General features: G+C 34.2%; 1 protein-coding gene across 1 annotated transcript in view; it reads right to left on the reverse strand.

Moving 5' to 3' along the window:
- LOC111064194 (RAD50-interacting protein 1) overlaps positions 1–17,159 on the reverse strand; it is a 41,669-nt gene that overhangs the window by 22,973 nt on the left and 1,537 nt on the right. Inside the window, exons 2-6 of the mRNA XM_039433808.1 lie at positions 8,980–9,221; positions 6,180–6,353; positions 4,230–4,355; positions 2,198–2,372; positions 470–559 (exon numbers count right to left, since the gene is read on the reverse strand). Coding sequence (XP_039289742.1) covers positions 470–559; positions 2,198–2,372; positions 4,230–4,355; positions 6,180–6,353; positions 8,980–9,221 — 807 coding nt within the window. The remainder of the gene's footprint in view (positions 1–469; positions 560–2,197; positions 2,373–4,229; positions 4,356–6,179; positions 6,354–8,979; positions 9,222–17,159) is intronic.

Below are 17,159 nucleotides of genomic sequence, written 5' to 3' on the forward strand. Positions count from 1 at the left end.
GAGAATCCGTTTAAAATGGCACTATGTGTCCTTGAAACCGGGCCTGAATATGGAAATCTATTAGAGATTCCAAGATTTTAGTATTTTTTCATAAATTTAAAAAAAGTCTTCATATATGAGATACTAATGTTATATGATAATAGCATAAGAGATTAAATAGTAATACAAGAGCATTTACTAGACATAAAAATATCTCATAAGAAAATTACATCCGTTCGAGATTCTATTATTATATGTGGTTATTAGCGATATTCTTAATTACTTGATATTAATGAAGCCACCTATTATGGGAAGTGGATGTGACATTACATATTACACGATAGATATTGTATATTGATTATAATATATGAAGAAGTAATGTGATGCTTTACTTTAGTACTTTTTCAAATTATAAATTAATAATAAATTTTAATACAGAACAAACAAATGAAAAAAATTGATTGATGGTAGCATTGATAAAATAACTTACCCTAGCATCTACAGTCATTCCAAGTTCATTGAATACCGGTTGTATCCATTGGCTTACAAATTGCTCGTGATCTCTTATCCACGTTAGAACCTGAGAGAAAAACAAAAGAAATTGACAAAAACTGGTTAAAAACAGTAACAAATAAACTTATGAAGTAATAACATATAAATTGAATATAGAAATTTACCATTTTTTGTGTATTGGAATATGGGCTTAAGTACACTCAACATTAAATTTTCAATTTTTGACTTATGATGCAAGATTTTAAACTGCCTTGACGAGCCGAGATGTAGTACGATGAAATCTGAGCATTGTGTCAAAAGTTATAAGTGTTTGAAATTTTGTTCCTTGAAGTGTCCTTAAGCGCGCCTCTCCACTAGGAAATACTGAAATGAAGTGCATCTAACGGTTGATTCTCATAGAACATGAACTTATTTATCTCTTTTCTGTTTAGGGCTACTTGTAATATAAATATTATAAAGAAAAATAGTTTTCTTTATATTTATAACATTAAGTTCATGTTATGTTATTGTGCTAGATATCAATGTGAGGACAATGTGGTTGGTGATGATGATTGATGATGATAATTAGGTGTTCTTCACAATAACAGCAATAAAGCATTGTTGTCAGGTGTACCTGGAAATTTATATGAGATAGAGCGCTCTACCTGATCTCAGATTGTAGAGCACAGAGGGATTTTGAATTATACATCTAAATGGTAACAATCGGAAGATATTGTTGATCAAAAACTAAAATTCATCAAAATTGATTTTTTTCTTCAAATTTCACTCATTTTTGAAAAATCATAACTCAGTACTCATTGTGTACGTTCTGTGTACTGTAAATTGTTCCAGTTCCAATCGTAAATTGTTCCATCACGAGACTAGTGCAAAATGTTCCCATGGAACGCCATTTCAAAATCGTTGGTTCAAGCTTTTGGCGCGCACATATAAAGTTGATTTACACTAAAATGTGTCGTTTACTAGCTGCGTGAATGAAGAAAGGCTGTTTTACAAACCTACGCCTAGAAAAGTGTAAATTTCTTTTATTCCATTACTCTCAAATTTTCTATCGAGAAAAATTCATTTAATGAATGGTTATCAAACATAATATTGTTGGTTAAGTATTCTATGCTATGGTAAACAAACTATCAGCGCATGCGCAGAGAAGCAAGCAGACTACAATGATCGACCAATGAGAGCTCAAATAGTTGAAACCTGTTGGAACTGTACCAGGTCGGACAATTTACCACAATTCGACTGTGGGGCAGAAAGTTGGAGCTGGAACAGGATTCTGGAACAGAATCTGTCAAAATTCCTCCCATGGAACGTGGAACTTTTTACTTGGTAAATTGTGAATCGGACAATTTACCAAATTCCATGTACACAGAACGGGCCCATTGGAGATAGAGAGTTCCGAATGATATCATTTTATTTAAAATGTTATAATCTGAAAAAAAGCAACAGCAAATTTTACTGTCCAATTACGAGATTTGGCAGAAATAGCTGAAAACTGGAAAATGAGAAGAAAAACGAGGTTTTTGGGCCACTCTGTATCTAGCACAAGGAAATTTTGCATGAAGAAATTGGTTCTGGAGTTCTCTTATGTACCCAAATAATATATTTAAAAAATCAGACTACAATATAAATTGCAAGCACACCCCCTTTTCTATGTCTATATTGACTGGACTATAAGTGCATCATGTCAAAACTAGAATGAATGACTAACTTGTGTGAAGAACCATTCAGGTTTGTCGAGCCGGTTTGTTTGTTTGCTGCCGCAGAAATGGTAGACAAACCGCTTCCTGAGAGGCCGCACCAGCAGAGTGATAGGCAGCGGAAGCGGAACTCCGCAAGTCACCAGCACCGATGACCGCACCACTGGTTTCTGTTGCAGTTCGTCACTGTTATAATGGTGCGAGTCAAGGAATAATCTCAGTGTTAAAATGTAATAGATACATCCATCATGTGATAACCATAACTATATTTAGTAACACATGTAATAACATATCAATCGTATGCCTATATGTTAAATGAGAATGAACAGTTAATATTACATCAATAAACCTGTATCAGCTACCGTCTATAGAAGGTATTGACAAGACAGAGGATCGGCAACGTCGATCTCCTATCTTTCTCCACTGTCATTATAACGTGGACCCATAGAGAAACATAAGCGTAAGTAGATATACCATGGTATAGGGCGATTATATCGCAGCTTTTACTGTTATCTCAAGCCGATTACTGTCGATTTTTACTGTTTTTACCGGATAAGAGTATATGAACGGCACAATATGAGAGACTACCAGCGTCATAAAGCTTCACGGGAAAGAACTACGTGGACTATCGGCTTGAGATAACAGTAAAAGTTGCGACATAAACGCCCTATACCATAGGATATCTATTTATGCTATTGTTTCTCTTTGGGTCCACGTTATAATGGCAGTGGAGAAAGATAGGAGAAGAACGTTGCCGATCCTCTGTCTTGTCAATGCCTTTTATAGACGGTAGTTATACAGGTTTATTGATGTAATATCAACTGTTAATTCTCATTTAAAATAATCAAATAAATTTTATTAAGCAGGAAATTATATTTTTTAACCATTTCATAATGAATTTACATGATTAAGATGAGATATCTTGTCAATCAATTATTAATTCTACATTGTTAAAAAACGATCTGGCTACAGAGCAAAGCAAGAAAAAGATAGCGCTATCCACCTTATTGAATGATAGACAAGGATAGCAATACCATTGGTTATCAAACACTGCCATTATAACGTGGACCTCACTATAGTCCACATGTTGGCCCAACCTGCAATGTGACTAATGCTCAATGAAGACCAGCGGTAGCCAGCGTTGGCAAACCACCCATCCACACACTGACGCTGGTCGACATTGGCCTTTATTGGGCCAACATGTGGATGCCGCATTAATCAAGTATATTTATGTAATAGTATAGCCATCTCAAGGAATAGGCCCTTCATTGGGCCAACATGTGGATGCCGCATTAATCAAGTATATTATGTAATAGCATAGCCATCTCAAGGAATAGGCCCTTCATTGGGCCAACATGTGGATGCCGCATTAATAAAGTATATTATATAATTACATAACCATCTCAAGGAATAGCCGTTTTTACACCTATCGATTGTCGGCCGACATTTTAGCCCGGTGTCGTGGGGGGGGGGCGAAATAACATGGTTTAAAATAAAACAACTTTAACACTTACCGAAGGTTTTGGCAACAGCAATCGGCCGACAGATATTATGTCCTTGAAAACATTGTTCCCACTCTTATCGGCCGACAACGCTCTGTCATTGAGAGCTTGTAACAAACTGTATTCTTCATTTTTGGCCCAACAATCAAATTAATTGAAAATAAACAAGCGAACAACAAATTCCTGAAACATAATGAGGTAGTGTACTTAAATTACAAACTATCCCTTGAACAGGTTGCAATACTTGACTGTACTTTTATAGCATAATTTCTAGTAATATAATCAGTTTTTTTAATCAGTTTTTAAATATCAAAATTCAAAATTTTTAGTTTAGTCTTTAGTTTTGAAGTGGAAATTGGAATTTTTGAAGTGAAAGTGAAATTTCAACCTTATTCTTTTTTGAAACTTGTATTTGTAAAAATTTGGGAGAAGACAGTTTTGGGCTATGCCTGTTGTCTTCTCCCAATCATATTATATTTATTATAATTATGATCTGTAATGACAATGGAATAAATAATTAAATAAATATTGTAAAGGATACGGCAGTTCAATTTTCAGGAGATATTTGGCGATAGGTTGAAGTTTATCGGCCGAGGTGATAACTGGTGCCAAAATATTGCTTCCCACCATTGGCCAATTGATCGACTTCAGAACTTCTTCGAATTGTCTGCAAAACAAAGTAAAAACTGAATAAATACAGGGTGATTACCGGGAAACGCATGTTTTTCAAATAACGAGAACTGTTGCAAATCAGAGTAAAAAAATGCATTTATTAGTGAAAATACAGTGTACACAATATGCAATTTCAAAATAAAATTACTTACAATTTATTATTTGAAAATTACATCTCTAAGGTGGTCGCCTGCTGCTTGGATACATTGTTGAAGGCGTTCTTTAAAACTTGCTACGGATTTTGCTAACATGTCTCTAGGAATGCCGTTGATTTCCTGGCGAATAGCTTCTTTAAGCTCCTGTATTGTTCGTGGTTTGTTTATGTACACTCTAGCTTTCAAAAATCCCCACAGAAAGAAATCTGGAATTGTTAGATCCGGTGAGCGAGAAGGCCAAGTGACATCACCAAAACGCGAGATCACTCTTGTAGGGAATGTTCGCCCAAGGAATTGCATACTAATGCGAGCCGTATGTGCTGTTGCCCCGTCTTGTTGAAACCATACATTACGTATCTCTATACGTTGACGGCGCAGCTCTGGCAAGAAATATTCTTCCAACATATCCAGGTACCGTTGTGCATTCACTGTGACTGTTCACGGGGACCAATGATCCCCTTTTCACAAACTGCACACCACACAGTCACACGTAAGCTATGATGAGGTCTCTCTGCCAGTATTTGAGGATTGTCTGCACACCAAAATCGTAAATTCTATTTATTTACTGCTCCGTCCAAGTGGAAATGCGCTTCATCACTCATAAGGATAACTGCATTGTCATTTTCTTCCAAAATTTCACTCATCCTGTTATAAAAATTGACACGCTGTCTCTTATCTGCTTGACTCAATTGATGACATACTGCCAGCTTGAAAGGATGGAATTTAAGATCTGTGACCAAAATCTTTCTCACTGTTGATGGGCGAAGTCCGAGTGCAGATGCCCGCTTCCGGATTGAGCGGCTAGGACTCTGAACTGTTGCAAGGCGCACTCTTTCAACAGCCTCAGGGGTACTAACTGTACTGGCAGGACCAGGAGGTTTCTTCTTAAGCAAATAACCATGTGTGTTAACATTATGTATCCAACGAAATATCGTGTTACGATCAGGGATAGCACCATGCCGTGCAACGTTAAAATGTGCACAAAAGTCTCGCTGAGTCTGAGTAACTGATTCACCATTTGCGTAAAACCGTCGCATGACGAACGTACGATGCTCAAGGTTCCACACCTCGGCTACAACTGAAACTGCACGCTTCCCCCTCCACAGCACTACAACTTCCCGCCGCCGCCAATCGACATTCCTTGTATACTACGTAAGTCAAAAACATGCGTTTCCCAGTAATCACCCTATATTTTATCACTAAACATACAGTGAAATGAGTCCTACTACAAGGATAACATTTGAGAGGTTCTCATTTATTATTTCAAAAAAATTATTTTTATCAATTACAAACTGACAGGCACCCGTACCCGTACTTTGGACCACTTTGTTCAGAAGTGATTATGCGTGTATCATTCGTGTATCTCCTATCATCCAATGTCTAAGCAAATTCCTTCCTTATAATATTATAGAAGATGGATGAGATAATCTATAGTGAGGTCCACGTTATAATGACAGTATTTGATCAACTTTGGTTTTGCTATCCTTGTCTATTATTCGACAAAGCCGGTGGTACTATCCTTTTCTAGGTCCGCAACGATGCCAATTATGTTTTTTAAAGTGTAGAAATATAATTAATTAATGCAGAGAATCGGCATCGCTATTCCTCTATCTTTATCCACTGCCATTATAACGTGGACCTTACTCTAGTAGCTGTAAACTTACTTGGAGTATTTGTCCTTGAGTCGATTGTGCCAATAATGTACGGTTTCTCTGATGAACGAGACGAGGTGAGTGCATTTTGATTTGTGAAGTCGGGAACACAGCTTACAAAGACGTACAAATTCCAGTAGAGCTTGATCGTCATCCTCTTCATTCAGAGAATCGTCTAGTTCCTGACTGTAAAATAAAAAAAACAAACCTTAAAGCAATATAAAACAAACATTTTTCTTAAGCAACGATTTAAGCTGGATTCGCAAACAACAGTAACCGTGAAAATATAATTCCCATAAGTTTTAATGGTATTATTCATATTCACTCTGCCGGGCTGAGTGGAAATAGTTCAATTAGAACTTGTAGGATTTATATTTTCACTGTTGTGTGCAAATTCAGCTTTAATAATGATACTAGATAACTAGTGTAGAGAAGGTCTATGGGGGTGCTCATATTTTATGTGTTTACGTACGATATTGGCTGTTTTCATACTTACCGATATCTTATTGACCTAGAATGTCCTCTGATTCGCTGAGAATTGGTTGTTGGTGAGAATCAGCCAATCGGAGGACATTCTTGGTGTCCTGACGTTAAATGTCGGCCGACAATCGGTAAGTGTGAATCATGGGCCCTTACATGAATAAAGTTGAGCATTTGCTTCATTTTCTAGGAATAAACGTGAGTAAAAGCTTTTGCTCAAAATTGTATGAATAAACTAGAGCATTTGCTCAACTTTTGAAGCGAATGCTTCAAAAAAGGTGAGTGTAGTCTATAGCAGCTTATCACCTTTGCTCATATTAAAATGGCTCTACTAATTCGTGTGAGTAAGAGGAAACTATATACCAGACACGATAACAACCAATAGTTGAGAACTATAAAACTCTTTTTAGATTCAACCATGATATATATCACCATTATCCCTACAAAAGAAAGAAGAATAAATACAAAAGATAGCTGATATAAAGATAGCCATCACAAAATAGGAAATAGGCATTTAAGAGGATGAGAATGTAGACGATTAGAAGAAGGCTATTGATATTATAAGAATATGCTGAAGATTATTATAGAGATGACATTTTTTCATGCTATTATTTCAAAATTCTAAACTCAACTAACCTAAAACTCTATTCATAAATAGAAAACAGAGCAGACGACGCAAACACAAGCGGTGCCTCCTACTTGCATATTTAGCGCTTCCGTGAGCTATAAAAACAAATTAAGGCTACAAAAGCGAATCAGCTGATGAAAAATCTTTAAAATACATGAGCATTTGCTCCAGAGTTCAGGAGCATAAGGTAAGAGTATAAGGTAAAGCTTACTCATATAAAAGTGAGCAAATGCTTTTGCTTCTACCTTTTGCTCATGAGCAAAACCTTATGCTCTATGCTCTTGCTCATGAGCATTTGCTCTGGTTTTATTCATATGGGCCATTGTATCGTATGCCAATTTACTTGTCAAAAAATAAATTATTTGAAACTAGGAGCAAGAATAAACATACAATAGTACTTCAAGTAACAAGTCCGGTAACGATAATTTACCGCATAAGTATGATTTTTTCTGTCCGAAACGTAGTAGTTGAGGGCAGAATTATCATACGAATGCGGTAAATACAAATACGTTACCGTACAATATTTTTTGTCATACTTATCTGAGAAAGAATAATATTGCTGAGAAACAGAAACCATTACTTGCTGCTGCTCGAGCTACTGCATTCTATAAACATGACCTAGCCCGTAGCGCCTAGTTCATAACAGGCAGACCCTTCGAACTCAAATAAAATAATAAAGGCCTAAATTATAAGATTTTAGATCTTATAACTTGAAACTCCTTAAATGAATTCTTCAACTATTTGATTTAGTATTTTAATTACTCAGATATTATAGGGACTCAGTAGAGTCCTAACATACTCGACTGTAAAGAGAACATATGATCTCTTTACAGTATAGTATGCTGTAATTAAAATTAATGTTTTAATGCTCTGCAAACAGCTGTTTACCGGCTTGATTTAATGCATGGAAAATAGCTGCAATTGAGTAAGTATGATAAAAAAATAAAAACCATTGAGTATTACTAAGATGATATATAAATAAGTAAGTACCGTAGAATCTCTGTGGTACAATACTATTTTTGTTTCATTTTAATCAATTATTCTCGGGGACCATATGTGACCATATTAGGCGTTTTCTTGAGGTGCGTACAGACTTTCGCTCTGCTCCGCAACCGAACGTCACTCCAGCAGAGCGATTGATGATCGACCGGGGAGCAAGAGTGGCTCGACCGGGGAACGCGAGAAGATCTAACATCTTCCGTAACGTTCATGATGGGTGCGACTGCCGAGCGGGGGCGGAGCGACTGCGGTACGATGGAGGAACGAGGGCGGTACGAGGGCGGAGCGTGCTCGGTGCGGGTTGGAAGCGCGTATATGTGTACGCAGCTTAACAAGTTTTCAGACAAATTGACAGGGCAGGAAGGTCTCCAATTGGTTGATTATCATAGGCTATTCCTGAACGTCAACCCAATCAGCCAATCGGAGAGCTTTCTGCCCTGCCGACTCATCTGAAAACGATTAAAAGAAGGCCTAATATGGTCTTTGTCCTTATTTTGACAAATCAATTTATTGACGACGTACGACAGAATTACAAAGTTTTAAGATTGTCATTACATACGCATTTCATACCTCTAATAAGCTATGATTACCACATGAACTTGACTTTAATTATTAAAGAATTAGTGATACTAGTAAGAAGGAAATACTGTAATCAAGGTATTGCAAAAGTAAATTATTGATAATCAATATAGGTTACAAACTCACTTGATAATTTCAATAGCCTGGATGTTTTTCAAGTAGAGTTTCAGTCGTTCAAGCTCATCTATCTTGCTAACATATTTCTGTAAGTTGGCTACCATGTCTTCAACTTCAAGTTTGGTACTGTTGAAATTGGATTCAAGAGTTTGATACTCATTGTTGTAGTTTTCAATATTCTTGCAGACATTTTCAACGTCTTTGATGACGGCTGTAACTTGTGATGGCACTTCGCTGCTCACTGAAGAAAGCTGAAAATTATCATTTTTAATTATTATTAAATTATAATTAATTTTAATTATTATTAATTAATTTTAATTAATTATTAAATAATTATTATTAATTATAATTAATTTTAAATTATAATTATTATACACATAATTTGATTGGAAAATTCACAATACAGAATATATAGTAGGAGAATGTAAAAGACTATTCTATAAACGTGAGAGCTAACCTATTTAGTGAGGCAACGCTCAGTTCTATGTATTTGATAACTATTAAATTTAACAGACATTAACTGCTGATGAATGGTGTATTCCGCTTGTCTTATTGGTTCTCGTGGTTATTGCTCCGCTAGAAGACGTCATTTATTTATGTTACTGATATACTTAATCTTATTAATAATGTGAGGCTCTTATTAGATAAAGACACCAGTCTCAATTTCCAGTGAGAGCAACTATTAGCGGCAAAGTTTAAAGCACGCTGGGAAACTAATGGTAGCCGGACTGGTAACCCTGGTGAGGAACCTGAATCTGGCAACCATTCTGTAATGAGCATGATAAAAACTAACTTTATTGCTCTGTGATTTGCGTAGACCACTTGGCAACCAATTCTTAAATTCGCTTAATTTCTTTTGACGAAATCTATCCAGTGTAAAGACTGGTCATGGATGGAAAGAAAATTGAATTGAATTGACCCAGTAGCTTGTGTGCCGAGCACTCTCTTTAATTCAGGCCTTTTCCCAAGTTAATAGTAAATTTAATACGCAATAGACTAGAGCCATTATTGTAAGTGAGTTAGCGAAATAAATTATTTTCTCTCTCTATTATGAACGGCCATGACTTCGAGTTTCCCATGATAGATATTTAAAAATTGTGGCTCCGAGTCGTCGAGGAATGTAGATTATGGAATTATCTCTAAAACTTAGCCTTCTTGTCGCGACATAAAATGCGATAAGTTGGAAAACAGCAAGCATTGAAATTATAACAAACCACCGATTTTGCAGTTACTATTTGGTCCAAAGGCTCTACAAGCCACGCGACGATTGGTCAAATTGATTCCTTTCGCCCAATAGGAGACCTGTTTCTAAATACAGTAGTGGGGATTCCCCAGCCGCCAGACCAGATTACGTTCCGGAGGACACTTTGCTAGGAGCACTACGAGAGTAAAGATGTAGTCATTATGTTTCGCCCTTTTTGGGCAAGTTTACAAGTTTATATCATTAGTTAGTTTTATTTTTATTAAAGTTTAAATTTACTAGTAGTGCCATGTCCTGAAAGGTTTAATTGTGTTTCTTCATCATGTACGAATAATTGTTTCTTCAAATAACCGCTAAGGTACGTAAAATAAGGTTAAAATATAATTTAGGGAATAATTTAAGTGTTATAAATTGATTGAAACTTCCATAAGAGTATTGAATTAATTAAGCCTGTTATTTTTCAAGTTAATAATATTGATTGAGAATAATCCTTTTGATTTTATTAGTGATGGAAGATGCTTATAATTTTTTTCTACAGAAGTATAGAAAGTTTTCAGTTACGTTACATTTGAGTTATTGTTCCTGGAGATATATTATCGTAGAGTATTGCTGAAAGTCAGGAAGATAGCCTTTAAATTGAAATGAAACTTTTAAGAATTGTTCATATTGAGTTTATGACATTTTTTAATTTATATTTTTCAGACTCTGTTTTCTTATGTCATTAAGGCTTTTGAATGATTTAGTAAATTTTTTATGATAGAAATCTTAATAGATGAAGAAGAAAGTTTTTCTTCTCCAGGAAATTAATATTAATGAATGTTCAAATTTTAATACAATTTAAATTATTTTCTATGTGTCTACTAATTTTATTTAATTAAAGGTGAATCTTATAAGGCAAACATTATCTTTCCTTAAAGTGAAATTTTCAATATTTTTTCCTTTTATTGTGTTATAAAGTGTCTTGTTTTATTAGGTGATAAATTCATAATTTCAGTTGATACTAGTTTTTGGACTTGTATTTGTAGGTAAATCAAATCATAAACTCTGGAATGTTCATTTTTAATTAAGGTTCTGAGCAGTTTTGGGCAAATGCCCGTTATTTACACTTGGATTGCGTCCTATAGTTCATAAATAATAAATAAAATAAATGTTGGCTAGCGCACAAGTTTCCAACAATACTAGCCGAGCTACTATATGAAAAATTATATTTGATTTTGCAAACCAAACGAAAAATATCATAAAAGTTAACATCATAATTAATGAAGTATTCATTTTTCTAAAAGCATTATATTAATTTATTACGAGTGTTTTCATAAAGTTGCATTGTAGATTAATGACACTCTGGCAAGTAAATTTGTTTTAAATCTGTTAATTTTGAGAAGGAAATCAGAACGTCAAGATAAAATCTAAATTAAATAACAGAATAAACTCCTGTTTTAGCTTTTGATGAATTGTAGGAAGAGTTAGAAATTAATGCTGTAATACATTTATTTACAGCGGTTCATGTGTGTCCCCAAACAACTTCTTGTACTACCACCCCTTTGGTTCCGCAACTTTATGTAAAACCGCTTCAAGACACCCGTTCAGACGACAGGTCTAGGGACGTAAGAGGACGTCGCCGTCAAGCCAAATTCAACCGGTAAAAGCTCACCGCCAAAAACAAGGTACTGTAACCCCGACGATAAAGCAACGTACAAACCAACGAAAGTGCAGTGTAGTGAAACAAAGGTTCATTCGAGAATGTCAATAAAAAGTGGGGATTCAAAATTATTATGAAATGGGTTATATGGGTTACTATCGACGAAATTTGGGTTCAACGGGTTTTTTTCTTTCTTGAGTAATTTCATGTTGAAATTGATTGGTTATTTTATGACTGATCTTGTTTGGTTTTGTGACGTATTGCTATCTAAACGGGGATAGTAATGCGCCCCCGAATCAGATGAAGAATGTCAACAAAGTAACATGATATTGTTGTTTCTGTTGTTCGATTTTAGCTGCCAATGTTTATTGAAGCTGTTTGTATTTTTCTATTATTTCAAATTGTAGTGTTATTCTATAGTATAAACCTATTAAATCAGGCATGGCAAGATTAATTGAAGTTTTCTTGACTCTAGCCCGTTCACCTGCATGAATTAGGTATAGACTCAGGTATTTTCTAGATGTGCCGGCCTATTTCTAAATTCTAAATTTTATTCAAAATTATCTTCTCAGGCACACAACTGCGCCACTGCTGCTGAATGTTTAGCGAAAGGCACACAACTGCGCCGACTCTGCTGTCTAGAGATATTTAAATCTCTGGAATTCAAATTTTCTAAAAAATTAAATTTTTCATAACTTACTCTAATAATACTAGATCAATTTTTCTGAGTCTATACTTAATAATTCATTCTGTGAACGTGTTAACTGTCAATATTTTAGGTTTGGAGTTGAATGAATAATTTATTGTTGCTACTCCAATTTTTCTGAAGTTTAAATAATTGTAGATGAAACAGGAAAGTTATTCAGTTATGTTAAACCATTAAAATGATAATCTTTTGAAGTGCTTAAAGATAAAGTCAAGTATCATTGAGGCTTAAGTTGAAAGTATTCTGAAACTTCATATTGAAATTGATCATTGATATTGAAAGGTTTAACGTTAGAATAAAAATGAGTAGAAGAAACTAGCATAGGTGAAAAACAACTGATTCTAAGTGCTGAATAAATTTTTGTATTCTGTAATTCCGTGAATGATGATAGAAATTATTGTAATGTCAACGTACGTATTCTGGTCTCACGTCTGGTAGTTGAATATCATTATAGTAGTAGTGAATGTGAATATTGAGATTTTAAAGGTCAACCCAAGTAAATTAGGAAAATTCGGAATTATTATGGGAGAATGTTTGAGGAAAATAGGAAATTTTTTTGATAAGTTTAGGTAGATCGAAGGTAATCAGAGAATAAATAGGAAACTGTTTTATTAGTTATTGTTGATATGTAGTTTTGAAAAGTTGATGAGTAGTTTTGGCCTTGAGATGTTTAAACTAAATAATTGGGTATTGTAGATTAAAGTTGAAACGATAATCAAATCCTTGGGAATTTGTATGAAAATAAGTTGATTCAGATGAGGTTGTTAAGTCCCTTTATCAGTAATGTTTATTCTCGAAAAGGTGAATCAGTTTTATTATTGGAAATATTTTTTTTTAGGTGTGATTTTTGCGGTAGGCATGCGTAGTGATAGTGTAAAGATCCGTTGTGTTGGTAACGTTTCCTGTAGACTGTGGGGAATTTTTTTGTTTGTTTAGTTGAGACTCAAGATTTAGAGGAGGACAAGGGGATGTCCTGCCTGTGTGTGTTGTTGTTGAATTTAGGTAATCGGCGCGAGTGTAGGTCCGTGTCCAGAGAGAACGGAGCACTGCCCGAAAGTTGTCCATGTAACAAATCAAGGAATTTAGCTGTGACTAACCTTGCAAATTTGTACGGTGGAATTGTATAATTTTAGCGAAAGGCACCGAAGATGGTGTGAGCTAAGATTTTTTGGTATCTAGTAAACGGTCTGGTTCATTCGAGAGTTATGGGGCTCGTCAGTAGAATAACGTAAACCGAAATCTAGAATATTTAGTGAGTCTTCGTAGTGATTGTGAGGAAAACAAACAGCGTAAGGCAGTTTAGGGAAACCCAGTCAAAAGGTTCGTTAATGTTAGGTAGGAAAGTCAGCCGCAAAAACACAAGTAATAATTGGTAAAAAAAAGGGGTATTATTGAGTTTAAAGTTGCTTATAAATTTGGTATGGTAACGAAAATTGAAGGTTTTAGACAATGAATATTTAAAGTTATTAGTTAAGGTATACAAATAAAATAACAGAGAAAAATTCTCGAGTAGGTAATGCTAAATGGTTATTAATGAAAGTAGAAATAAATATTGGAACACTAATGAACGGGTTGAATTAAAATAAAATTAACAGTGAAATTCTTCTAGTTGAATTTGAAATGAAAAGGGAAAAATCTCTTGAGTTAAGCATGAGTTTAAATTATTCTGTAGTTGAGAGTTGAAAGGTTGATTAAAAATTTAATTGGGGATATGAAAGTAGAAATATGTAGGAAAATTCGTGTCAAAAAGGAAATAGATTTTTTGTTGGGAAAATTAAGTTGAGGTAATTAACAGTAGTAGGACCCTTTAGAGATAAGTAGCCAAAAGGAATTAATAAAAAAAAATAGGAAAAATCTTTGATGAAATGATAAATTTTTTAATGATGAATAGTAAAATTGGAATCAAGTTTTCCATGTGAATAAGTTGAGATATTTTGAGATCTAGTAGAGTAATTGAAACTAGTTGGATATGAAGTTTATTGTTGAGAAATATGTGAGGCTCCAGTAAGGTTAGAAATGTCAGTGAACTTGAGAATCAGTAATAGTGTATTAGTAGTCTATTAATGTGTTAGTGTATTGGTAAATTTCATAATGTTGATAATCAGAAGTCAAGCATTAGCAGTCCCAAGCTAGTTGATCGAGTTGAATTTTCTTATTATTAAATCATGCCTTGAGAATTATTCTTCCAGTGTTTAGAGAAAATGTCACGTACTTTGAGTTTGAGATAAATAACCATGATCGCTGTCGAGTCAATTTATCAAGTTGAAGTTGTAGGCAGTGAGAAAATGACAATACTCGAGTGACAAGCGAGATATAGTTTCACTTATAGTTTTGTTTTGACTAGCGTTCTGTGGTAGAGGTTTCCTACTAGAATATTATAATGAAAAGTGTTTTTTTCATGATTGTGGAATGCAAAATCGCGCTTGTGTCATATAGCTCTCGCGTTGATCTATTAATGCAATTTCAATCATTGTTATCTTTGAATCGTCTCTATGTAAAATAGTTTTGCCTATCGAATTGCTTTATATTGTTAAAAATATGTTGTACTCTCAACTCTATAGTAATGATAGTTAGATTTCAATACATTCAGCTGAGTGAAAAAGTTTCATCCATCACTATTATAATCAACGTACTCCATATTTTACAACAGCAGAGTAACATAGAACCAATTAAAACTATGATGTCTTTTAAAAGTTTTCCCTTGTTAGATTTTGCAAAGGAAATAACCAGGGACTCAATAAAGTGATTGAAGTATTCAAGATTATTATACTCGGTCCGTCTTTAGTACCTACTTAAAAGGTGGACACGTCCATATTGTTTTGTCCTGACTCTTGCCACAGTTTTAAAGACTCTTGCCACAAATCTCAATTAGATATACATTTTGCTGAATTTCGGAATGATTAAAGAGATTTCTTTTGAAGAGGGCCCGCTTCAAATTGGATCCTACTATCAATCCAGAAATTCGACTCTCCAAATCATACAGAATGCCTCTATGGTAACATATCCTGATTAGATTTCTTTTTGCGTGTTTCACACCGGAAGGAAGGGGAGTGTGCCGAGCACTCTCTTTAATTCAGGCCTTTTCCCAAGTTAATAGTAAATTTAATACGCAATAGACTAGAGCCATTATTGTAAGTGAGTTAGCGAAATAAATTATTTTCTCTCTCTATTATGAACGGCCATGACTTCGAGTTTCCCATGATAGATATTTAAAAATTGTGGCTCCGAGTCGTCGAGGAATGTAGATTATGGAATTATCTCTAAAACTTAGCCTTCTTGTCGCGACATAAAATGCGATAAGTTGGAAAACAGCAAGCATTGAAATTATAACAAACCACCGATTTTGCAGTTACTATTTGGTCCAAAGGCTCTACAAGCCACGCGACGATTGGTCAAATTGATTCCTTCGCCCAATAGGAGACCTGTTTCTAATACAGTAGTGGGGATTCCCCAGCCGCCAGACCAGATTACGTTCCGGAGGACACTTTGCTAGGAGCACTACGAGAGTAAAGATGTAGTCATTATGTTTCGCCCTTTTTGGGCAAGTTTACAAGTTTATATCATTAGTTAGTTTTATTTTTATTAAGTTTAAATTTACTAGTAGTGCCATGTCCTGAAAGGTTTAATTGTGTTTCTTCATCATGTACGAATAATTGTTTCTTCAAATAACCGCTAAGGTACGTAAAATAAGGTTAAAATATAATTTAGGGAATAATTTAAGTGTTATAAATTGATTGAAACTTCCATAAGAGTATTGAATTAATTAAGCCTGTTATTTTTCAAGTTAATAATATTGATTGAGAATAATCCTTTTGATTTTATTAGTGATGGAAGATGCTTATAATTTTTTTCTACAGAAGTATGGAAAGTTTTCAGTTACGTTACATTTGAGTTATTGTTTCTGGAGATATATTATCGTAGAGTATTGCTGCAAGTCAGGAAGATAGCCTTTAAATTGGAATGAAACTTTTAAGAATTGTTCATATTGAGTTTATGACATTTTTTAATTTATATTTTTCAGACTCTGTTTTCTTATGTCATTAAGGCTTTTGAATGATTTAGTAAATTTTTTATGATAGAAATCTTAATAGATGAAGAAGAAAGTTTTTCTTCTCCAGGAAATTAATATTAATGAATGTTCAAATTTTAATACAATTTAAATTATTTTCTATGTGTCTACTAATTTTATTTAATTAAAGGTGAATCTTATAAGGCAAACATTATCTTTCCTTAAAGTGAAATTTTCAATATTTTTCCTTTTATTGTGTTATAAAGTGTCTTGTTTTATTAGGTGATAAATTCATAATTTCAGTTGATACTAGTTTTTGGACTTGTATTTGTAGGTAAATCAATCATAAACTCTGGAATGTTCATTTTTAATTAAGGTTCTGAGCAGTTTTGGGCAAATGCCCGTTATTTACACTTGGATTGCGTCCTATAGTTCATAAATAATAAATAAAATAAATGTTGGCTAGCGCACAAGTTTCCAACAATACTAGCCGAGCTACTATATGAAAAATTATATTTGATTTTGCAAACCAAACGAAAAATATCATAAAAGTTAACATCATAATTAATGAAGTATTCATTTTTCTAAAAGCATTATATTAATTTATTACGAGTGTTTTCATAAAGTTGCATTG

Source organism: Nilaparvata lugens, chromosome 8, assembly GCF_014356525.2.
Source record: "Nilaparvata lugens isolate BPH chromosome 8, ASM1435652v1, whole genome shotgun sequence".
NCBI classification, from domain to species: domain Eukaryota; kingdom Metazoa; phylum Arthropoda; class Insecta; order Hemiptera; family Delphacidae; genus Nilaparvata; species Nilaparvata lugens.